Genomic DNA, 24340 nt, shown 5'->3' with positions numbered 1-24340 from the left:
TAATCCAGTTAATTGGCCTAATAACATGTTCTACCTCCTAGTTTGTTGCATAGCGCCTGGGGTCTTAAAATCTTGCAAGCGGCCATTCAAGGCACAACAATTTGTCTCTATTCACCTGGAGTGACAGAGGAAGGAGAGTCACGAATAGGAGGAGAAAATGGAATGTGTGGTTAATTGCCTCCATGAACAGCTGCCTCCTCTTGTCATGAGACCTGAAAAACTGTTGGTGCCTGGGTACCATTATTAAGAATTTTGATGAAAAATTCTATAGAAGAATTCTTATCAAAAGGGGGGGAAATGCAGACTAGAATTTAAAATTTCACGGGCTCCACGCTTTCTGGAGTCATGAAGGTTGGATGAACCACTGAAACTATTGTCCTGAGATAATCTTTAAACCTTGCACTAAAAATATGGGGAAGTCTTCTTAAAAACAAACAATACCAAAAAAAAAAAAAACCCAGTGCCGTGGAGTCAATTCAGACTAATAGGACCCTATACAACAGTATAGCTTAATTATTGAGGAATGTCTGCCTTGAGCATTATGCTCTTTTAAGAGATCTATTTATGTGGGATCAAACAAACAGCAACAACTTGAAAGATTAGATAGGAACCTTAGGGGACAGTGAGTTCAGGTTAATGGAGGAACACCTTGCAGGAGGCGGGTGAGAATGGTTGCACAACTCGAAGAAGGCAATCACGTAGAAACTCTGTTAAATCGGTGCATCTTTTGCTGTGTATATCTCAACAATAAAAAATAAATTTTATATATATAAAGCCAACAGCCCGCAATCATGACGAAAACCAGGAGCCGGCCAGCCACCAAAGGGATAGAAAGAGGCTGGAATTCCTTCAAAGCCTCATTCCCAGACAGCTGTCATCATTTGACCTGTCTGGTGTTTCTCTGGAATCTCCACTTACAAGGCTGTCTTTATTTGACCTGGATAGGAGCTTGCCCAGTGTAAAAATCTTTTGCCTGGGGGTTTTTGTCAAAAACATTTAGAAGCACTTTTGGCTGCCTGAGGTGCTGAATAACATTTTGGGCAAACAATAGGCTAACCAAAAAAAAAAAAAAAAGGAAAAGCCTAGGAATGAGAGGTCTATAGGGGCTTTGAAAATTGCAACATTTTTTCTGAGAATCTTTAAGTCTACCTGCATGTTTAGGGCTTTGTGCATTCCCAGAAAAGACCTGAGACGGCTTAAAGCTCTCTCAGTTCTGGCTGACCTTGAGGCTCTGTGCAAGCAAAAAGTGAAGCTAGGCAGAATTGTGAACTGCCTGACTTGAGTGTTGAAGGTGAGCACCAACATGCATACAGAGCCCATCAGCAAAGATAGGAATTTATTGGTTCCAGGCATTTGTCACTTTTTTTCTCCTTATTGATTTAAAATAATACTGCATAAAGCGATCATTACAAGCCTATGTTAATGGGCATACAATGTATGACAATATGTATGACAAAAACAGCACAAAGGAGGGGGGATGGAATGGAGTTATACAGGAAAAAAGTTTTTATATATTATTGAAATTAAATTGGTATTAATCTGAACAGGATTATTATCAATTAAGAAGCTAATTATAATCTCTGGCGCAAACACAAAGAAAATAATGCAAAAAAGCATAGTAAGGGATGGCTCAACATTTGAAAAACAATTATTTTTTTTTATCATATAAATGGAAACCCTGGTGGCATAGTGGTTAAGTCCTACAGCTGCAAACCAAGAGGTCAGCAGTTTGAACCATGGCAGTGGGTTTGGTTTTTTTTTTTTATCGTATAAATAAAACAAAAGACAAGAACCACCTGATCTTATCAATTGATGCAGAAAAGGCATTTGACAAAATTCAATACCCATTCATGATAAAAACTCTCAGCAAAATAGGAATAGAAGGAAAATTCCTCAACATAATAAAGGTCACTGGGTCACTGGGTTATACAAAGCCAACAGCCTTCATCATCCTAAATGGAGAGAGTATGAAACCACTCCCTTGGGCTCAGGATGAGACAAAGATGCCCTTTATCACCATCCTTATTCAACACTGTGCTGGAAGTTCTAGCCAGGGCAATTAGGCTAGATAAAGAAATAAAGGGCATCCAGATTGGCATGGAAGAAATAAAAGTATCTCTATTTGCAGATGACATGATCTTATACACAGAAAACCCTAAAGATCCTCAAGAAAACTGCTGAAACTAATAGAAGAGTTCAGCAGAGTATCAGAATATAGGATAAACATACAAAAATCAGTTGGATTCCTCTACACCAACAAGAAGAACATCGAACAGGAAATCACCAAATCAATACCATTTACAGTAGCCCCAAGAAGGTAAAATACTTAGGAATAAATCTTACCAGAGACGTAAAAGATCTATAAAAGAAAACTACCAGACACTACTGCAAGAAACCAAGAGACCTACGTAAGTGGAAAAACATACCTTGCTCATGGATAGGAAGACTTAACGTTGTAAAAATGTCTATTCTACCAAAAGTGATCTATAGACAGAATGCAATTCCGATCCAAATTCCAATGACACTTTTTTTTTTAATAACTTTTATTAAGCTTCAAGTGAACGTTTACAAATCCAATCAGTCTGTCACATATAAGTTTACATACATCTCACTCCCTACTCCCACTTGCTCTTCCCCTCTTGAGTCAGCCCTTTCAGTCTCTCCTTTCTTGACAATTTTGCCGGCTTCCCTCTCTCTCTCTATCCTCCCATCCCCCCTCCAGACAAGAGTTGCCAACACAATCTCAAGTGTCCACCTGATATAATTAGCTCACTCTTCATCAGCGTCTCTCTCCCCTCCGCTGACCAGTCCCTTTCACGTCTGATGAGTTGTCTTCGGGGATGGTTCCTGTCCTGGGCCGACAGAAGGTCTGGGGAGCATGGCCGCCGGGATTCCTCTAGTCTCAGTCAGACCATTAAGTATGGTCTTTTTATGAGAATTTGGGGTCTGCATCCCACTGATCTCCTGCTCCCTCAGGGGTTCTCTGTTGTGCTCCCTGACAGGGCAGTCATTGATTGTGGCCGGGCACCAACTAGTTCTTCTGGTCTCAGGATGATGTAGGTCTCTGGTTCATGTGGCCCTTTCTGTCTCTTGGGCTCTTAGTTGTCCTGTGACCTTGGTGTTCTTCATTCTCCTTTGCTCCAGGTGGGTTGAGACCAATTGATGCATCTTAGATGGCCGCTTGTTAGCACTTAAGACGCCAGACGCCACATTTCAAAGTGGGATGCAGAATGTTTTCATAATAGAATTATTTTGCCAATTGACTTAGAAGACCCCGCAAACCATGTTCCCCAGACCCCCGCCCCTGCTCCGCTGACCTTTGAAGCATTCAGTTTATCCTGGAAACTTCTTTGCTCGTGGTCCAGTCCAGTTGAGCTGACCTTCCATGTATTGAGTACTGTCCTTCCCTTCACCTAAAGTAGTTCTTATCTACTGATTATTCAGTAAAAAACCCTCTCCCTCCCTCCCTCCCCCCCTCGTAACCACAAAAGTATGTGTTCTTCTCAGGTTTACTATTTCTCAAGATCTTATAATAGTGGTCTTATACAATATTTGTCCTTTTGCCTCTGACTAATTTCACTCAGCATAATGCCTTCCAGGTTCCTCCATGTTATGAAATGTTTCACAGATTCGTCTCTGTTCTTTATCGATGCGTAGTATTCCATTGGGTGAATATACCACAATTTATTTACCCATTCATCTGTTGATGGACACCTTGGTTGCTTCCAACTTTTTGCTATTGTAAACAGAGCTGCAATAAACATGGGTGTGCATATATCTGTTTGTGTGAAGGCTCTTGTATCTCTAGGGTATATTCCGAGGAGTGGGATTTCTGGGTTGTATGGTAGTTCTATTTCTAACTGTTTAAGATAATGTCAGATAGATTTCCAAAGTGGTTGTACCATTTTACATTCCTACCAGCAGCGTATGAGTTCCAATCTCTCCGCAGCCTCTCCAACATTTATTATTTTGTGTTTTTTGGATTAATGCCAGCTTTGTTGGAGTGAGATGGAATCTCATTGTAGTTTTAATTTGCATTTCTCTAATGGCTAATGATCGGGAGCATTTTCTCATGTATCTGTTAGCTGCCTGAATATCTTCTTTAGTGAAGTGTGTGTTCATATCCTTTGCCCACTTCTTGATTGCGTTGTTTGTCTTTTTGTGGTTGAGTTTTGACAGAATCATATAGATTTTAGAGATCAGGCGCTGGTCAGAGATGTCATAGCTGAAAATTCTTTCCCAGTCTGTAGGTGGTCTTTTTACTCTTTTGGTGAAGTCTTTAGATGAGCATAGGTGTTTGATTTTTAGGAGCTCCCAGTTATCGGGTTTCTCTTTGTCATTTTTGGTAATGTTTTGTATTCTGTTTATGCCTTGTATTAGGGCTCCTAAGGTTGTCCCTGTTTTTTCTTCCATGATCTTTATCGTTTTAGTCTTTGTTCCACTTGGAGTTAGTTTTTGTGCATGGTGTAAGGTATGGGTCCTGTTTCATTTTTTTGCAAATGGATATCCAGTTATGCCAGCACCATTTGTTAAAAAGGCTATCTTTTCCCCAATTAACTGACTCTGGTCCTTTGTCAAATATCAGCTGCTCATACGTGGATGGATCTATATCTGGGTTCTCAATTCTGTTCCATTGGTCTATGTGCCTGTTGTACCAGTACCAGGCTGTTTTGACTACTGTGGCTGTATAATAGGTTCTGAAATCAGGTAGAGTGAGACCTCCCACTTCCTTCTTCTTTTTCAGTAATGCTTTACTTATCCGAGGCTTCTTTCCCTTCCATATGAAGTTGGTGATTTGTTTCTCCAACACTTTAAAAAATGACATTGGAATTTGGATCGGAAGTGCATTGTATGTATAGATGGCTTTTGGTAGAATAGACATTTTTACTACGTTAAGTCTTCCTATCCATGAGCAAGGTATGTTTTTCCACTTAAGTATGTCCTTTTGAATTTCTTGTAGTAGAGCTTTGTAGTTTTCTTTGTATAGGTCTTTTACATCCTTGGTAAGATTTATTCCTAAGTATCTTATCTTCTTGGGGGCTACTGTGAATGGCATTGATTTGGTTATTTCCTCTTCGGTGTTCTTTTTGTTGATGTAGAGGAATCCAGGTGATTTTTGTATGTTTACTTTATAACCTGAGACTCTGCCAAACTCTTCTATTAGTTTCAGTAGTTTTCTGGAGGATTCCTTAGGGTTTTCTGTGTATATAATCAGGTCATCTGCAAATGGTGATAACTTTACTTCTTCCTTGCCAATCCGGATACCTTTTATTTCTTTGTCTAGCCTAATTGCCCTGGCTAGGACTTCTAGCACGATGTTGAATAAGAGCGGTGATAAAGGGCATCCTTGTCTGGTTCCCGTTCTCAAGGGAAATGCTTTCAGGTTCTCTCCATTTAGAGTGATATTGGCTGTTGGCTTTGCATAAAATAGATGCCCTTTATTATGTTGAGGAATTTTCCTTCAATTCCTATTTTGGTAAGAGTTTTTATCATAAGTGGGTGTTGGACTTTGTCAAATGCCTTTTCTGCATCAATTGATAAGATCATGTGGTTTTTGTCTTTTGTTTTATTTATGTGATGGATTACATTAATGGTTTTTCTGATATTAAACTAGCCTTGCATACCTGGTATAAATCCCACTTGATCAGGGTGAATTATTTTTTTGATGTGTTGTTGGATTCCATCTGCTAGAATTTTGTTGAGGATTTTTGCATCTATGTTCATGAGGGATATAGGTCTATAATTTTCTTTTTTTGTAATGTCTTTGCCTGGTTTCGGTATCAGGGAGATGGTGGCTTCATAGAATGAGTTGGGTAGTATTCCATCATTTTCTATGCTTTGAAATACCTTCAGAAGTAGTGGGGTTAACTCTTCTCTGAAAGTTTGGTAGAACTCTGCAGTGAAGCCGTCCGGGCCAGGGCTTTTTTTTTGTTGGGAGTTTTTTGATTACCGTTTCAATCTCTTTTTTTGTTAGGGGTCTATTTAGTTGTTCTACTTCTGAATGTGTTAGTTTAGGTAGGTAGTGTTTTTCCAGGAATTCATCCATTTCTTCTAGGTTTGCAAATTTGTTAGAGTACAATTTTTCATAATAATCTGAAATGATTCTTTTAATTTCATTTGGTTCTGTTGTGATGTGGTCCTTCTCGTTTCTTATTCGGGTTGTTTCCTTTCCTGTATTTCTTTAGTCATTCTAGCCAATGGTTTATCAATTTTGTTAATTTTTTCAAAGAACCAGCTTTTGGCTTTGTTAATTCTTTCAATTGTTTTTCTGTTCTCTAATTCATTTAGTTCAGCTCTAATTTTTATTATTTGTTTTCTTCTGGTGCCTGATGGATTCTTTTGTTGCTCGCTTTCTATTTGTTCAAGTTGTAGGGACAGTTCTCTGATTTTGGCTCTTTCTTCTTTTTGTATGTGTGTTACTTATCAATATAAATTGGCCTCTGAGCACTGCTTTTGCTGTGTCCCAGAGGTTTTGACAGGAAGTATTTTCATTCTCGTTGCTTTCTATGAATTTCCTTATTCCCTCCTTGATGTCTTCTATAACCCAGTCTTTTTTCAGGAGGGCATTGTTTATTTTCCAAGTATTTGATTTCTTTTCCCTAGTTTTTCTGTTACTGATTTCTAGTTTTATTGCCTTGTGGTCTGAGAAGATGCTTTGTAATATTTCGATGTTTTGGATTCTGCAAAGGTTTGCTTTATGACCTAATATGTGGTCTATTCTAGAGAATGTTCCATGTGCGCTAGAAAAAAAAGTATACTTTGCAGCAGTCCTCCAACGTACTTTAGGGCTCCCATGGAGAGCGCGAGCAGACATGGGGTCAAGGGGGCTTGTTTACCCACTGACTTGATACTCAGAACCAGGGACAATCAGAACTGTTACTGAACAAAAAGACCTGTTCAAAGTTAGGCTCCAGGTTTGGCAGCTAAAACTGGTAGAATCAGGTCTACACCGAGTTCTGTTGATTTCAGTTAGCATTTTCTTAATTACATTCAGTGGCTAAATTATTAAAAACAAAAATCAGTTGGAGAAAATGCAAAGAGAAAGCCCTGCTCCAGGAGCTGGGAGACCTGGAATTGGGTAAAGATTCACAGGAAGCAAGACTGTGACCAGACACCAGGGTGAGCGCACAGAACATCTGTGCCCACTAATGCCCATCTGTGAACTTAACCATTTATCCGCTTACGTATGTATTTAATAACGTCTATTAAATTGGAGTCCTGGTGGCACAGTGGTTAAAAAAGCTGCCTGTTAACCAAAAGGCTGGCAGTTAGAATCCACCAGCTGCTGCATGGAAACCCTATGGGGCAGTTCTACTCTGTCCTACAAGGTGGCTATGAGTTGGAATCAACTCAACGGCAACAGGTTTTTTTTGTTGTTGTTGTTTGTTTTGGTCTATTAAATTGACTTTTCCTACATCCTATATCATGTGAATACATGATATAGAAAAGAAATGTATTTTTTTAGTTAAGCTTGACAGATTGAAAAAGCCAACATAATCAAGGAACCCTCCTTTCATCAAAAAAGGCACTTAAAATTACTCTAGTAAATCAGCTCTTAGCACTAGGCCCTCTTCCCCAAGAGAAGCCGTTAATAGTTTAATAAAATGAAGCACAAGAGAAAGCAGCTCACAATGTAGTGGAAAGAAGTGATGTGTAGGTGGAGGGACAAGGATTTTAGAAACCCAATTGTAGTTAATCATCTACTAAAAGAGGCATTATCAAATATAAAAACACGGAAAGGACACATACACTTTGGAAAAGGTAGACTTTTAATAACTGCTTTATCACCAGGTTAAGTCATGCAGTTACAAAGTAGTTAGAAATTTCTGAAAGGGTATTATTGTTGTTTAAAAAAAAAAAAAAAAGACGTTCATTCATTACATAAATAGTATCTAGCATTTCACTGGGACACTTCTTTTCAAAGGGCCCTGGCCAAACAACTCCCAACACAACACGGAATCCAGGGTTGTTTTCAGTCAGATGTTGTGAAGTAAGCTTGTGGGCAGTGTGTGGGGCTCTCAAGAGAAAAAGGCCGCAGAGCTGAGCCCAGGGCAATACTCAGAGCTGCCAGCAAGCCTCCACACAGGAAAACTTGAGTATCTATTTTTCTGGGATACTCTACTTAAATTATTGTTCAATTAGTCAACATGATAGATCCTTCAAATAAAAATTAATTAGCATGATAAGGAGGTTACTGCATTCTTTGGACTTTGTGTCATAATTGTAGTTAGCAGATTCAGACAGTCTTAACAAAAATGGCCTCCAACACGGGCAGTTAGGAAGATAACTCTCCATCTGGCTTTATTTTTGCTGGACAACAATACACAACTGATAAGCTATAAATGATACTGTTTATGTTATAAAAATACTAGCTTTTTCCATTTATGTTTATAGGCATTCTCTGCTTGAGTCAAGGTTAGGCTTGTTAAGGGATTCAAGGCAATTTTATTAGAGCGGCATGTACTGATTTTATAAAAGAATGAAATGCATAAAGAGGAATAGCTCTCATTTTTGTTTGCAACCTGCAAAACTGAGTTATTTTACTGCTGTGAAACATCAATAACTCACTTTAGGACCATGCCACCTTCTGAGATGCCACACAGCTACTTCTTAAATACTTCTAAGTTATAGCACACCCCAGGCTTGTCCAGAGTGAAAGAACGCACGCCACTGGCTGCTCTAGGACTAAGGGGCTCATCCCAAACAACAGTAATTGGCGTGTTGGGATGCAGCCACGAAGCAGGGAAGCAAGAGCCAGATGGAAGAGGTTTTTTATTCCAAGAAAAATATCCCAAATGGTCCTCTGGCATGGATGATTTCTACCTTCACACTGATCAGCTTGTACGTGATCACCTAACCTTCATTTCTTTCTTTCCTTTTACGAGGCTGATTTCGACTGGCTTGTTGAGAATGGTGTCTGTTACCTAGTAAGTCATGAGAGAAAGAGATTTCTGTGGTTACATGTAAACTTGTGATAGGTCTGCAGAAGCTACAGGTGGAGAGGGTAATGGAGAAGCCAGCTGTAATCCATCTATGTGAAGGTTACGCCAGCTTCGTTGTACACCTTGAAGACTTTCTCAATGGCGTTGACATAGGCAGCGGTTCTCAGGTCCAGCCCCAGGTTATACTTCATGGCTGTGCGCATGATTTGCTGAAACGAAGGAGAAAGTGCAGTGAAGACCACCCCAACTCCAGCAGCTGGGCAGCGCATCATGAGGCACACGTGGGCTTGGGACCAGTTACCCTGTCACCATGTCCAGGGAGGACAGGGCAGGGCAGCCAGAATATAGCAAACGCTCATCAGACATACTACGCCTCTGGAATTAACTTTGGTTGTTGTCTATGCAACACTAAGAAGTTACTCTTTAGAATTTTAGGTATAAGCTGTTTCTGTCCTTTAGCTATCCTACTGTCTGCAACAAGTTCATTTGATATATTCTGTGATTTTTCAAAAAAACTAAGAAGAAAGTGATGAAAATATTCTGGAATTAGACAGATCATGAATATACTAAAACCCACCGAACTGTAGATTTTAAAATGGTGAATTTTATGGTAGGTGAATTATATAAAAAAAGTCAACAACAACAAAACACCCTAAGAAGCACCAACTTCTTTTTCGCCAACATCTGCTTGTACTATTTTAACTTAAATCCAAGCAGACAGATTCTGAACACAAGAAGAAATTAGGAAAACTGAACTCAAACTGTGTTTAAGGCCTTGAAACAGGGGTCAGATGGTCAGAAAAAGTTGTACCTATAGCAAATTCCATGGTATGGTAGCTTCCTGTAGCTATAACATGGTGGTGACTGAGCTGCAATTCTGTTTGGCTAACTACACGATATCTAGCTAACTGTCCAACATCACTCCTTCCCTACTAAACGTGGCATTTCTATTTATTTCCAAAGGCCTGGCACAAGTATTTGAAGACCCTGAAGAGGAAACACTGCTCATCATTTAACACTGAGGAAGCGTATGTTTTGCTCCCCACGAATGAGGAACATCTGAACAGATTGCTCTTCTCTATCACCACACACACAATCTGGCAGCTGAGATAACACGGTTGAGTTGCCTGTCATGTAACTAGCAGAAATGCAAACAGCATCTGCACACATACCCTGGCAGAGCGCTCCATGGTGTAAGCTAAGCCAGAGTGCACGATGTCCTTCTCAGATGCACCCTGTTAGGAAAAAGAACAAAAGTTTAAGAAAACCAGACAAAAACATACTTTACCTACAAGAGTAAGAAGGCCTCTTAAGTCAATATATAGCCAGGCAAGATTGTTTTGTCTTTCAGTAAAGATATATTTAATGTCTGTACAGCATCTTAATACTTATTTTAGGTAGCTGCATTTTAACCACAGTTTAGTTTTAATTATGTCTGACAGCAAACAGAAACACTCATCAAATAAGATCGTGGTAAAAATGAACACAAAAAGTATAGACTAGGGAACACGGCGGAAGGATGGTGCCCAGCACTCTTGCCCGTCTCAGCAATAGATACACTAGAACACGTTACCCTGTCAGGTCATGAAGCACGCACATCAGCTCCCCGGGTGAACAAGACACAGGAAGGAATATGGCTAATTCCTGTGCAGCTCTGGGGTAGAATCCTGCCTGCGTATTCAGTAGTACCACCAGCTTTTAAAGCTGGATGGATCTCAGCACTTATTTAGTTAACCCCTAACTTTAGTGGTGAGGAAACTGAGGACCAGAGAAGTTGGCCAAAGTAACAGATAGCTATTTTTAGAACCAGGATATAACCCAGAACCTCTGACCACCAAGCCAGCTTATCTAGTTTCTTTGTCAATTATCTCTGATGAGTCAATCTGTTGAGAAAGATTCCTCTGTCTTGCTTCCTGGAATGCTTTGTAAAACTTAAGGACAATTCACGATCACGAGCACCCTTAAGTGGAGCCCTGGTGGCGCAGTGGTTAAGAGCTTGGCTGCTAACCAAAAGGCTGGCAGTTCAAATCCACCAGCTGCTCCTTGGAAACCTTATGGGGCAGTTTTACTCTGTTCTATAGGGTAGCTATGAGTCAGAATCGACTTCACAGCACCTAACAGCAGCCACAACCTTTCACGTGACATATAAAAGAGCTATAAAATACATATCCTGAACATATCAGATAAAAACCTAAATTGAGTCACCAACAAAAGTTACCTAAAATGCCTCAGAGTTTCACTTTTCAATATCGGGGGATATATGCTGATGATCATCCAATTCATGCTGTGTTCATTTAAGAAAGTGTATTTCTGTAAAATTTATATTGGTCACAAAATATTTGGGTTAAACTTCGTTTTGCTCTGTCAAGCTAAGAGGAGGAAACACGCTTGGTTTACAGGTAGAATATCACTGTTTTGTTCACTCATTTATTCAGCCAATCAGCAGATATTTACTGAGAGCCTACTATGCGCCAGGTACTCTTCCAGGCATGGGGGCTACATCAGAGAACAAATAATAAAATTTCTCTGTTCTCATGGAAAATTTCATTCTAATGAGAAGAGAAAATATACAAGGATTTAAAACCATGAGGCTAGGCTGAGTGAGATTCACCAAAGACCTGAATCTAGTTCAAGAAGTGGTTCAGGGATTCAGGCCCTCTAACGTCAAGAGTGTGGAGAGACAAAGAGGTACTCGTAAAAGGCAATGAGAAAGAATGGCTAGTGAGGCAGGAAGAAAGCTAGGAGAATGTGGTGTCCTAGAAGTGAATGTTCCAAGGTAGAGAGCGATCAATTGTGACAAGAGCTGCTGATAGGTCAAGTAGGATGAGCTGCTGAGAAAGGTGTATTTAGATATGGCAATGCTGATATCACTGGTTACCCTGACAAGAACATTTCTGGTGAAGTGGTAGGCAAAAGAATAGATTCAAGAACAGAAGAATCATAAAAGAATTGGAGACAGTATATGTAGCTCTTTCAAGGAAGTTTACTGTAGGTGAAACAAAAATAGCAATAAGTGGAAGACGAAGTGGGATTTATATATATATATAAACACAGCAGTTACAATAATCAGTTGTGCAACCCTACTCCTAATCAAGGGGATTTTTCCATCATCATTAACCCCCTTTTCCCCTTCCCTTTGGCCCCTGCTAACTGCTAATAAACTCTGGTCTCCGTACATTTGCTTTTACATATAAGGTCATATACTATCTGTCCTTTGGTGGTTGGCTTATCTCACTCAGTATAATGTCTTCAAGTGCCATCCATATTGCAGTACATACCAAGACTTCAGAAACCCTGGCGGTGTAGTGGTTAAATGCTATGGCTGCTAACCAAGAGGTCGGCAGTTTGAATTTGCCAGGTGCTCCTTGGAAACTCTATCTGGCAGTTCTACTCTGTCCTATAGGGTCGCTATGACCAAGACTTCATTTCTCCTGTTGGCTGAGTAGTATTCCATCATATGTATGTACCACATTTTGCTTATCCATTTCATCTTTTGATAGGCATTTAGGTTGCTTCCACTTTTTGGCTACTGTGAATTAGTACTGCGGTGAACACTGGTGTATAAGTCTCTTTTTGAGTCTCTGCTTTCAAGTGTTTTGGGTATATACCTAGGAGTGGAATTGCTGGGTCAAATGGTAGTTTTATTTTTAGTTTTCTGAAGAACCACTACAGTGTTTTGCACAATGGCTGTATCATTTTGCATTCCCACTAGCAATGGATAAGGGTTTCAATTTTCCCGCATCCTTGCCAACATTTGTTACTTCCCGTTTTTTTTTTTTTTGAATTGGCAAAAAGTTGTGTGATGTATTTACAACAAAGACCAAAAAAAAAAAGAGTAGCTGCTTAGAGGTTAGAGTCATGGTTTTATGAGACATCCTAGTTAATTGGCCTAATAACGTGTTTAGTGCTTCTGTTCAGTAGCGCCTGGGGTCTTAAGAGCTTGCAAGCGGTCATCAATTGATCTCTATTCACCTGGAGCAACAGAGAAAGAGAGTTAGGAATAGGTAGAAGATATTAAATGTGTGGCTAATTGCCTCCATGCTGCCTGTGCCATGAGACCAGAAGAACTGGATCGTGCCTGGCTACCATTACTGAACGTTTTGATCAAATACTCCATAAAAGAATCCTGAGCAGTACTGAGAAAATGCAGAACAGAATTTCATATTCCCATCAACTCCTGACTCTCTGGAGCCATGGTGACTGGATGAACCCCGGAAACTACTGCCCTGAGATAATCTTTAAACCTTAAACAAAAAAATATTCCCTGAAGTCTTCTTAAAACCAAACAACAGTTTAGTTTAACTAGTAAAAAGGTCTGCCTTGAGCATTATGCTCTTTTTTTTAGTGCTTCAGATGAAGGTTTACAGAGTAAATTAGTTTCTCATTAAACAATACACACATTGTTTTGTGACACTGGTTGCCAACCCCACGACGTGTCCACACTCTCCCCTTCTTCACCTTGGGTTCCCTATTACCAGCCTTCCTGTACTCTCCTGCCTTCTAGTCCTTGCCCCTGGCTAGGTATGCCCATTTAGTCTCATTTTGTTTTATGGGCCTGTCTAATCTTTGGCTGAAGGGTGAACCTAAGAACCATCTATATGGGATCAAATTGATAATGGCAACTTGAAAGATTAGATAGGAATCTTAAGGAGCACTGAGTTTATGTTAACGAGGGAGGAACAACTCAGAATAGGAGGGTGAGAACGGCTACACAACTAGAAGAACGTAATCAGTGTCACTAAACTGTACACACAGAAACTGCTGAATTGGTGTATGTTTTGCTGTGTATATCCTTAACAACAACAAAATAAATAAAATTCAGGGAAAAAGAATTTTTCACATTTCTGGAAACGGCATTTTGTACCATGACAGGAATGATCTAGTCGAGGAAAACTAATGGCACAGGCGAGGAAGTGAAAGTTTGCTGTAACGGTGCATTTGAGCAGTTGAGAACAGGCCGCCCAAAGCGTGCGTGGAAAAAGTGGGCTTCACGGAAGCACAAAGAGTTGATTTACAATAGCAGGAGAGATGACGTGGAACAGGGTAAAGGCACCGAGAGCTGAGCAGATGTACAAGTTGCCTGGTTGTGTCAGCTTTTTCTGTGAACACAGATACTGGGTTGTTGGCTGCAGTGAGGGGGAGTGACAAGAAGGTTCATGTGACAATTGTGCAGAAGAGTGAGAAAATGAATAGAACAGGCAAAGCAGCTGTGACTGCAGGAAGCAATGAGAGCCACCATGAGGTGAGAGGTCATGGGTTAAAGTTAGTCAGCAGAGCCTCTAGCAACAAGTGCTGCATGGAAGAGGCAGAAAGTTGGACGTAACCAGGGTCCAGGTGTTAACAAGGGGGTCTGATGATGCTGAAGGTCAGACAGATGTAGTGATGGACATGTAATTTCAGGGAGACAGGGAGAGAAGTGAGGACATTAGCAATGAAGGACAGTAAAAAGGTGGTCGGGTCATTGGACGTAGGTCCTGGTAGGGCCAAAGCATGGCTGGAGGAAGCAGGAAGAAAACTGGGTCTTCAGCTGACACTTATTACAAGACTCCTTGCAACAAGCAACTCAATCAGAGGTGAGAAAGCACCAAAGTCTAAAATAGAAGCACTAAAAGTATTCGAAAATTGGGAGACCAACACATCGAGTAGAGATTGTTTTAAAAAGAATAAAGTCATCCCAGTTCTGTCTTCCTAACTCACTCACCGGTTGTCCTCTTCTGTTCCACCTCTAAACACTGCAGTCTGAGGGACTGCTATATGCCAGGCATACGCTAGGAAGCAAGGAGGCCAAAGGGAGCGAGAGCGAGAGCAGAGGGAGTGGTCAAGGTCATTGCGTGCACTATAGGTCACTTGTAATGGCAGTGTGCATGACATGCTGGCTCAACTGATGGACGAGAAACCAATTCTCGCACACACAGGGCACTTTCTGAGAAAGCCACAGAGACGCGGTGATAGCTGAGTCAGAGCATTCTAGAGAGAGTACTGGAACTAACAGGGATCCGAGGAAGAGGGAGGTTTTGGAGTGGCAAAAGCACCTATTCCCTTTCAAAACAACCTTAACTAAACTTTCCCCATGTTGCAATATCACAATGCAGTCTTAAATCACTTTCCATGACTGAATATTCCATAAGAAGACATACTGTAACAGAGCCATTTCCCAGTCACTGGACCGTTAAATCAAATATAACTTAAAAAATAACTGTAAATACATTTTCAATGAACATCATCATGCATGCAGTCATTCCTTTCCGCTGGAATTATGAGGAAAAGTTTCCAGAGAGGGGATTATTACACTGTCAGGGGCAGGAACACTTTAATAACTCATCAAATGATTTTCCGAAGAGCTACACCAACCTGCGCTGTCATCAGAATAGAGGTATAACATAAAAAAAAAATTTTTTTAATTGTTTTTCCAACTTTAATAAATAAAAAATGCCTGATTTTAACTTGTAATGTTTTAACAGTGAGGTTAATCAGTTTTCCAGGTTTATTTGTTGTAACTCATTGTTCATATCTTCTGTCATTTATTGGTGAGGAAGTTCTTTTTGTGACGTGTGTGTGCTAGCAACGTATCCTGTCTATCAAACTAAAAACCGAACCTGCTGCTGTCAAGTTGACTCTGACTTATAGAGACATTATTTATTAATATCAAATATCTTTTCTAATCTGTCTTAACTTTCTGTTTCTCTGAAGCTTAATGGAACTGAAATACATAGTCATCTTTGACAATTATTTACCAAAGTACCAAAAGCAGAGGTACCATTCATTATTTATTTTGAATCTGTTCTCAGTCACTAGGACTCTTACTCCATTTTAGAACACAAGGAAAGGGTAGGTACAAAGCACTCAAGTAACACAATTACTGCTATGCCGATGACTGCTCCTTAACTCAACTCACCCTACCTGGACCGAATACAAAGAAAAGAGCAGGCAGTGTGTTAAACACAAGTCTCGACCATACTCACCGATATCCTATCTTGGAACTCTGCTGTGGGTACAATGGGAATAGTTCCACCGTGCTTTCCAAATTTTCTTTCTAAACTCTCTTGAACAGACACTATAAAAAGTCAAGAGATAAGGTCTTGTTAATTAAAAAAAAAAAACAAAAACCCAAAGTAGTCTCAAACTATTTCTTATCTGTAAACCCACAAACTAATACAGAATTTTAGAAACCTTTAATAGTAATAGTAATGACGTAAAAGCATCAATCACTTACAACTCAGTTCACGAAGAATAAAACACTTCACCAAATTCCTTTGTAAATGTGAATTCAGGTCACTGCTCTGTTTCCATAACACCCATTACCAGGGTTTTTCCTTGGCTTTATTAAAGAGAAAATGCTGAGGGACAAAGAGTGGGCTGAGTAAAAAGAAACTCAGTTGGAGGTCTTATTTCAGCCTGATGAGAAACTCAACTGCTAATTCTGGGGCTTATTCTAATCAAAGAGAAACAAGTATTCTCATCAGAAAACTCAAAAAATTCTGGACACTGGGCAGGCCTTTACTAAGTGCAACCAGAGAAAGAAATGAAAGGGTGTTAATGGCAGAAGCCACATTTTTAAGTGATACTTTTTAATAATATTACTAATTTACAGATTATACTGCATTCCAGAAAAATCTGATATGAATATGTAGTAGTCAATACACTGAATATACATAAGGAAATGTATACTTTTCGTCCAAGCCTCGCAGATAGAATAGTATAATTTTCTGTTGTGAGACTAAATTCTCTAAGATTAAAGGGACGTTTGTTCTCTAAAGAGGATGCTTTTTCCAGCCTTTTAACTGGCCTTAAACAATTGCTTTTGGAGAACAGGATCATCAACACTCACTGAGCAGGTGGTAGTTAGAGTCCCTTTCATATTTGAAGGTCAGGCGGCCATAACTGACATGATTGAGATTCTTCAGCCACTCAAAGTAAGAGACTGTCACTCCTCCGGCATTCAAGTAGAGGTCCTATACACAAAAATGTGACAGGAAGACACCAGAGAAATTAGAAGACCAACATCTTAATAAACACTTACAATGTACCTAAGAGCTCAATTTCAGTATCAATATCACAGCAAGATCAAGTTCCAAATTTTCTAAATGTATCTTAATAGTAGCTGAAAGTTCTGTCATACCTCGCTTTATTGCGCTTCGCAAATATTGCATCTTTAATGAATTGAAGGTTTGTGGCAACCCTACGTTCAGCAAGTCTATTGGCGCCATTTTTCCCACAGCGTGTGCTCACTTTGTGTCTCCGTCATATTTTGGTAATTCTTGAATGTTTCAAACTTTTTCATTATTATTATATCTGTTATGGTGATCTGTGATCAGTGATCTTTGTGTTACTATTGTAATTGTTTTGGGACACCACAGACCGCGCCCAGACACGACGGTGAACTTCATATACGTGTGTGTTCTGGCTGCTCCACCGACCAGTGGTTCCCCTGTCTCTCTCCCTCTCCTCGGGCCTCCCCATTCCCTGACACACGACAATATTGAAATTAGGCCAATTAATAACCCTACAGTGGCCTCTAAGTGTCCAAGGGAAAGGAAGAGTTGCATGTCTCTTACTTTAAATCCAAACCTAGAAATGATTAACCTTAGTGAGGAAGGCATGTCGAAAGCCAAGGTAGGCTGAAATCGAGGCCTCTTATGCCAAACATTTAGCCAATCTGTGAATGAAAAGGAAAGATACTTGAAGGAAATTAAAAGCGCTGCTCCAGTGAGTAGATGAATGATAAGAAAGCAAGACGGCCTTATTGCTGATATGAAGAAAGTTTTAGTGGTCTGGATGGATAAAAGATCAAACCAGCCACAACATTCCCGTAAACCAAAGCCTCACCCAGAGCAAGGTCCTAACTCTCTTTAATTCTGTGAAGGCTGAGAGAGGTGAGGAAGCAGCAGAGGAAAAGTCTGAAGCCAGCAGAGGCTGGTGCACAACGTTTAAGGCAAGAAGCCATCTTCCTAACGTTAAAGTGCAAAGTGAAGCAGCAAGTGCGATGCAGCAGCGGTAGCAAGTTCTCCGGAAGATCCAGCCAGGATAACGGACGGAGGCGGCTACACTCAAGAATGGATTTTCAACGCAGATGAACTAGTTTTAGATTGTAAGACGATGCCCTTTAGGACTTTCATAGCTAGTCAAGGCCTACCTTCAAAGTTTCAAAGGACAGGCTGACTCTTTTGTTAGGGGCTAATGCAGCTGGTGACTTTAAGTTGAAGCCAGTGCTCATTTACCATACCAAAAATCCTAAGGCCCCTAACAGTTATGCTAAATATACTCTGCCTAGAACAAAGGAACAACAAAGCGTGGATGACAGCACATCTGTTTACAACATGGGTGGTTTACTGAGTATTTTAAGCCCACTGTTGAGACCTACTGCTCAGAAAAAAAGATTTCTTTCAAAATATTACTGTTTGTTGACAATGTACCTGGTCACCCAAGAGCTCTGACGGAGATGTACAAGGAGATTAGTGTTGTTTTCACGGCTGCTAATACAGCATGCATTCTGCAGCCCATGAATCAAGGAGTAATTTTGACTTTCAAGTCTTATTATTTAAGAAATACATTTTGTAAGGCTATATCTGCCCCATAGATAGTGATTCCTCTGATGGATCTGGGCAAAGTAAATTGAAAACATTCTGGAAAGGATCCACCATTCTAGATGCCATTAATAACATTTGCGATTCATGGGAGGACGTCAAAATATCAACACTAACAAGAGTTTGGGAGAAGTTGATTCCAACCCTGACGGATGACTTTAAGGAGACCTAGAATTAGAAGACAGAATTGCTGCAATCTCATGATAAAAGCTGAATGGATGAAGAGTTGTTTCTTATGGATGAGCAAAGAAAGTGGTTTCTTGAGATGGAATCTACTCCTGGTGAAATGATAACAAAGGATTTAGAATATTACATTTCAACTTAGTTGATACAGCAGCAGCAGAGTTTGAGAGGATTGACTCCAACTGTGAAAAAAGTTCTACTGTGGGTAAAAAGCTATCAAACAGCATCATGTGCTACAGAGAAATCTTTCATGAAAGGAAGAGTCAATCGATGCAGCAAACTTTATTGTTGTCTTACTTTAAGAAATTACCACAGCCACCCCAACCTTCAAAAACCACCACCCTGATCAGTCAGCAGACATCAACATTGAGGCAAGATCCTCCATCAGCAAAATGATTACAACTGGCTGAAGGGTCAGATGATGGTTAGCATTTTTTAGCAATAAAGCATATTGTAATTAAGGTATTTTTTTTTTTTTTAGGTATAATGCTACTGCACACTTAACATACTACAGTACAGTGTCTTTTATATGTACTGGGAAACCAAAAAAATTTGTGTGACTCACTTCATTGGGGTATTTGCTATATTACAGCGGTCTGGAACCAAATCCATGATATCTCCATCTCTGAGGTATGCCACACTAATTCAACAAACCTCTTTCCCAGCCCATCTAAGCTTTTTTCCATTTGAAAAAAAAAAAAAAAAAAAATCATTTATTGGTTTATTATTCAACCAGTATTTGATCAACTTTGGCTAGAGCCTCTTCTCTATGAAAAAAGTTCTCAGACATGACTGCTTGCCCAACAACTTTGGACTGGACGGTCTGAGGGCAGTCTCACCAGATGATCAGCATCCCCCCTCCATTAGCCATTTCGGTTTAAGGGAACGTCTTAAGCGCTTTCAGGAAAAGAGACTCTTTGATATGCACTCCAAGTCTACCCTAATGTCTTTTTGTTTTTTGGTGTAGACCCCATGCTTATCCTCTAACAAACATGAGCACATGATCTTTTGCATACAACAGGGACATCTGAAGCAGACAAGGTTAGGAATCATACAGGACATTTTACATTTAGTTAGAATAGTACTCTCAGTACAATATACATCTACATAATTGTATTCTTAGAAGGCTAACACATACTCAAGAAAGCCTGAAGTTGGAAGAAAATGATAATTGTCAGACTCATTATACTAACCATGCTTCTGTATTTCTTAAAACCAAAATAAAGATGGAAAAATCATGACAGTTTGGGAAATTAACAGTCCCCTTTCCTTCCAATTCCCTGCAAGACAATTATGATCCCAAGTACATGTAAAACCTGACAAACATAAATGACTTACAGGAATCACCATAATGTTCCTCTCCAGAAAAATCTTATCAGCTTCTGGAGTTGTAGGTCCATTGGCCCCTTCAGCAATGATCTACAAAAACACACAGAAATGCCAATAACATCGACAAATCCTCCCCACTGAAGGATGAAGAGGAAATCCACAGGGATGGCCTCACAGCTCTGTGAATACACTACAAGTCATTGAAGGGTACACTTTAAATGAGAGAACTCTATGGTATGTTAATTATATCCCAATAAAGCTGTTAAGGAGCCCTGGTGGCACAGTGGTTAAGAGTTTGGCTACTAACCACAAGGTTAGCATTTCGAATCCACCAGCCACTCTTCGGAAACTCTACGCGGCAGCTCTACTCTGTCCTATAGGGTCGCTATGAGTCAGAATCAACTCAACGGCATATAACAAAGCTGTTAAAAAAAAAAAAAACCCAAACCAAAGCCATTGCTGTCAAGTCGATTACAGCTCATAAGAAAAAAACAAACAAACAAAAAAAGGAAACCCAATCAGAGCTGACCTGTCTGTCAGTTCGCCACACTGTGACGGCTTATGTGTTGCTGTGATACTGAAAGCTATGCCACCGTTACTTCAAATGCCAGCAGAGTCACCCACGGTGGACAGGTTTCAGTGGAGTTTCTGGAAAAAGACAGTCTAGGAAGAAAAGCCCGATGATCTATTTCCAAAAATTAGCCAGTGAAAACCCTATGGGTCACAACAGAATGCTGTCTGACAGAATGCTGGAAGATGAGCCTGCGGGCTTTGGAAGGCACTTAAAATACATAGCGGCTGCAACAAGGGACTCACACTTGCCAAAGATCATGAAGTGCAGGACCAGGCAACATTTCATTCTGTTGTACCTAGGGTTGCCATGAGTTCGAACCCACTTGATGGCAACTAACAACAACATCGTACCACGCTGATAATGTTGAACCCAGTTTCTAGAATGCCGTTACCTTGGCTTTGACTCTGGGTGCATTGGACTTGGTCAACTGCTTCTCGCTGGCTGCTGGGATCAGTATGTCACAGTCTGCTTCCAAAATGCTCCCTTCATAGGGCTTTGCCTTGGGGAAGCCCATGATTGACCCATGTTGCTGTAATAGATCAAAAATCAAAACAAATGGCTGCACCAGAGTTCAAATGTTTGTTTAGTGATTATAACATGAAATTTATTTATTAAAAGCTCTTTGAGCTACATTTTAAAAAATAAGGAAGAGAAATAGATTGAAATAAGACTTGTTTCAACTTTACAAAGTTCATAGTATTCAAACTATTGAGATACTAGATCAACATACCAACTTGAAGTCTTCCAGTTCCTTTGGATCAATACCATCTGGATTCCATATGCTCCCTTCAGATTCCGCAACACCAACACATTTAGCACCAAAGCGATGTAGGTATCTCATAGAGTGCAGACCCACATTACCAAATCCCTGTGAACAACAATTATGCAAGACACCAAAATCAAAGTCTTAGCACAGGGAGTAAGAGTCCTATTTTGATCGATACAAATTTATTCTGTTAGCTTAGAAGCAGTTCTTAAAATCCTTTTGCCAAAAGAAACAATGTGCCTAGCTTCTCCTCAACAATAAAATTCTGCCTTAAGAATGTGGACTTAACTCTCTGAGATCTGTGCTAACAGACAGTAATAATGAGTCCTGAAAAGGGTTTAGTTAGGTACAGCCCTCTGGCTTAGGAAGCAATGGAAGCACTGTCAACCACACCACCTAGCTCCTCAGTTCCCGATGACCAGATGTCCTATGGTTATAAAAAGTTACGTCCCAACACACAATATAGGCAAGGTCAGCACAACTGGACCAAACCAAAAGCAAAGAAGTTTCTTGAATAAACTGAATGCTTTGAAGGCCAGTGTAGCAGGGGCGGGGGTTTAGGGACCATGGTTTCAGGGGATATCTAAGTCAATTGGCATAATAAAATCTGTTAAGAAAACATTCTGCATCCCACTTTGGACAGCGGCATCTGAGGTCTTAAACTCTAGCAAGTGGCCATCTAAGATGCATCAATTGGTCTCAACCCACCTGGAGCAAAGGAGAATGAAGAACAACAAAGACCCAAGGTAATTATGAGCCCAAGAGACAGAAAGGGCCACATAAACCAGAGACTACATTAGCCTGAGACCAGAAGAACTAGATGGTACCCGCCTACAACTGATCACTGCCCTGACAGGTAACACAACAGAGAACCCCTGAGGGAGCAGAAGAGTAGTGGGATGCAGACCCCATATTCTCGTAAAAAGACCAGACTTAATGGTCTGACTGAGACTAGAAGGACCCCAGTGGTCCTGGTCCCCAGACCTTCTGTTGGCCCAGGACAGGAACCATTCCCAAAGCCAACTCTTCACACAGGGATTGGACAGGACAATGGGTTGGAGAGGGATGCTGGTGAGGAGTGAGCTTCTTGGGTCAGGTGGACACTTGAGACTATATTGGCATCTCCTGCCTGGAGGGGAGATGAGAGGGTGGAGGGGGTTAGAAGCTGGCAACATGGACACAAAAAGAGAGAGTGGAGGGAGGGGAGTGGGCTGTCTCATTAGGCGGAGTGCAATTGGGAGTATGTAGCAAGGTGTATGTAAGTTTTTGTGTGAGAGACTGACTTGATTTGTAAACTTCCACTTAAAGCATAATAAAAAAAAAAATGTCCCTATTGGGAAGAATACAGATTAACACATTAAATACTAAGGAAATTCTTTCTGAAAGGTGAAAGTTTGGTTTAACAGGGAAACCTTTTTGTAGACCCTTAATAGTTCTAGAAAATTATATTAATTAAGAGACCTCCCTGTTCTGGACAATTTCAAGTGTAAATATTGATCAGAAAAGTTGGTGACAGTTTTGTATGATCTGAGACTTAAATCAGTTCTAATTACATGAATCATACCAAAATCTTGAACAATAAAGTGGTATCTGACTCTAAATTTTAATTATGCATTAGATCACCACTAGGTTAAAAAAGGGAAGGGTTTATTACTCTGAAAATAATGACTCTAAAATTTAAAAGAATCAAATTAAAAAAAAAATTGCAAATCTAAAAACAGTAAAACTTACTTTATGTATTGTCAGTTTATTCCTAAGAAAACAAAAAGTTTACCTGAACAACAAATGTTTTATCTCCGAACCCCGGCGTCATTCCTAAAATGCTCATGTAAGAAGCTTCGTTGATGAAGTTTTCAATCCCGTGGAAAAGACCACGGCCAGTAGCCGAGATCCGTCCGTGGATACCACCTTGGCTGATGGGTTTACCAGTAACACAGGCATGTGCATTAATATCCTGCAAGAAGACAGTCATAACTTAAAAAATGAAACACCAAGGCCAATTTCTAAGATGAACCAGTAAAATGATCAAACGCCAAGGCCAATTTCTAAGATGAACCGGTAAAATGAAGCACTGAAGTCAAAGCACGTTCCCATTTAAAATATGTTCATTGAGCGTATAAAGGTGTGTATTTGAGGTATACTTTTCCCAATAGATATAAGCCTTACTTTTTCAGCTTGTTCCTAGAAAGTATGTCATAAACTATGTTTTCCAATAGGAGAAACCCAACCCACCCACTGCCGTCGAGTTGTTTCCGACTTATAGTGACCCTATAGGACAGAGTAGAACTGCCCGATAGAGTTTCCAAAGAGCGCCTGGCGGATTCGAACTGCCAACCTCTTGGTTAGCAGCTGTAGCACTTAACCACTATACCACCAGGGTTTCCACAGGAGAAACAAGTAGAGATAATTCAGCTTAAAACTACTTTTCCTTCAACAAGCATTTAAGCCTTACTAAGTCAAGAAGCCCTGGTTGCACAATGGTTAAAGCCCTGGTTGCACAATGGTTAAGCACTTAGCTGCTAACCGAAAGGTTGATGGTTCAAACCCACCAGCCATTCCAAGAGAGGAAGATATGGCAGTCTGCTTCTGTAAAAGATTTACGGCCTTGGAAACCCTGTGGGGCAGTTCTACCCTGTCCTATTGGGTTGCTATGAGTCAGAACTGACTTAAGGGCAGTGGGTTTATGTCAAAGTACACATCCACCCATAAATGTCTTCAAATCTACCACAGGACTCGAGTATATCACCAAAACAGGGCTTGGGACAGGAAGATGTGATACAATATTCTTGGATGGGAAGACTCAAAGTTGTAAAGATGCTCTTCTACCAAAGTTATCTAGAAATTTAGTAAGATGCCATTTAAAAAAAAAAAAAGGAACTTTAAAAAACAATTCTGAAGTTCTTCTGAAAGAGATTAACAAAATTATTCAAGAAATTAAAAAAACCTAAGGTGGCTTGGGGAT

The 24340-nt window shown here is 40.1% G+C and overlaps 1 protein-coding gene across 1 annotated transcript in view; it reads right to left on the bottom strand.

Moving 5' to 3' along the window:
* Nucleotides 1–7846: 7846 nt before the first annotated feature.
* GLUD1 (glutamate dehydrogenase 1) overlaps nt 7847–24340 on the bottom strand; it is a 45881-nt gene continuing 29387 nt past the window's right edge. Inside the window, exons 6-13 of the mRNA XM_003418601.3 lie at nt 23153–23332; nt 21343–21480; nt 21004–21141; nt 20048–20128; nt 16771–16894; nt 15905–15996; nt 10115–10177; nt 7847–9151 (exon numbers count right to left, since the gene is read on the bottom strand). Of these exons, the coding sequence (XP_003418649.1) occupies nt 9032–9151; nt 10115–10177; nt 15905–15996; nt 16771–16894; nt 20048–20128; nt 21004–21141; nt 21343–21480; nt 23153–23332 (936 nt within the window). The 3' untranslated portion in view covers nt 7847–9031. The remainder of the gene's footprint in view (nt 9152–10114; nt 10178–15904; nt 15997–16770; nt 16895–20047; nt 20129–21003; nt 21142–21342; nt 21481–23152; nt 23333–24340) is intronic.

This window comes from Loxodonta africana, chromosome 8, assembly GCF_030014295.1.
Source record: "Loxodonta africana isolate mLoxAfr1 chromosome 8, mLoxAfr1.hap2, whole genome shotgun sequence".
Lineage (NCBI taxonomy): Eukaryota > Metazoa > Chordata > Mammalia > Proboscidea > Elephantidae > Loxodonta > Loxodonta africana.
Note: the sequence above shows the minus strand (reverse complement) of the source record. Positions and strands in the feature narration are given on the sequence as shown.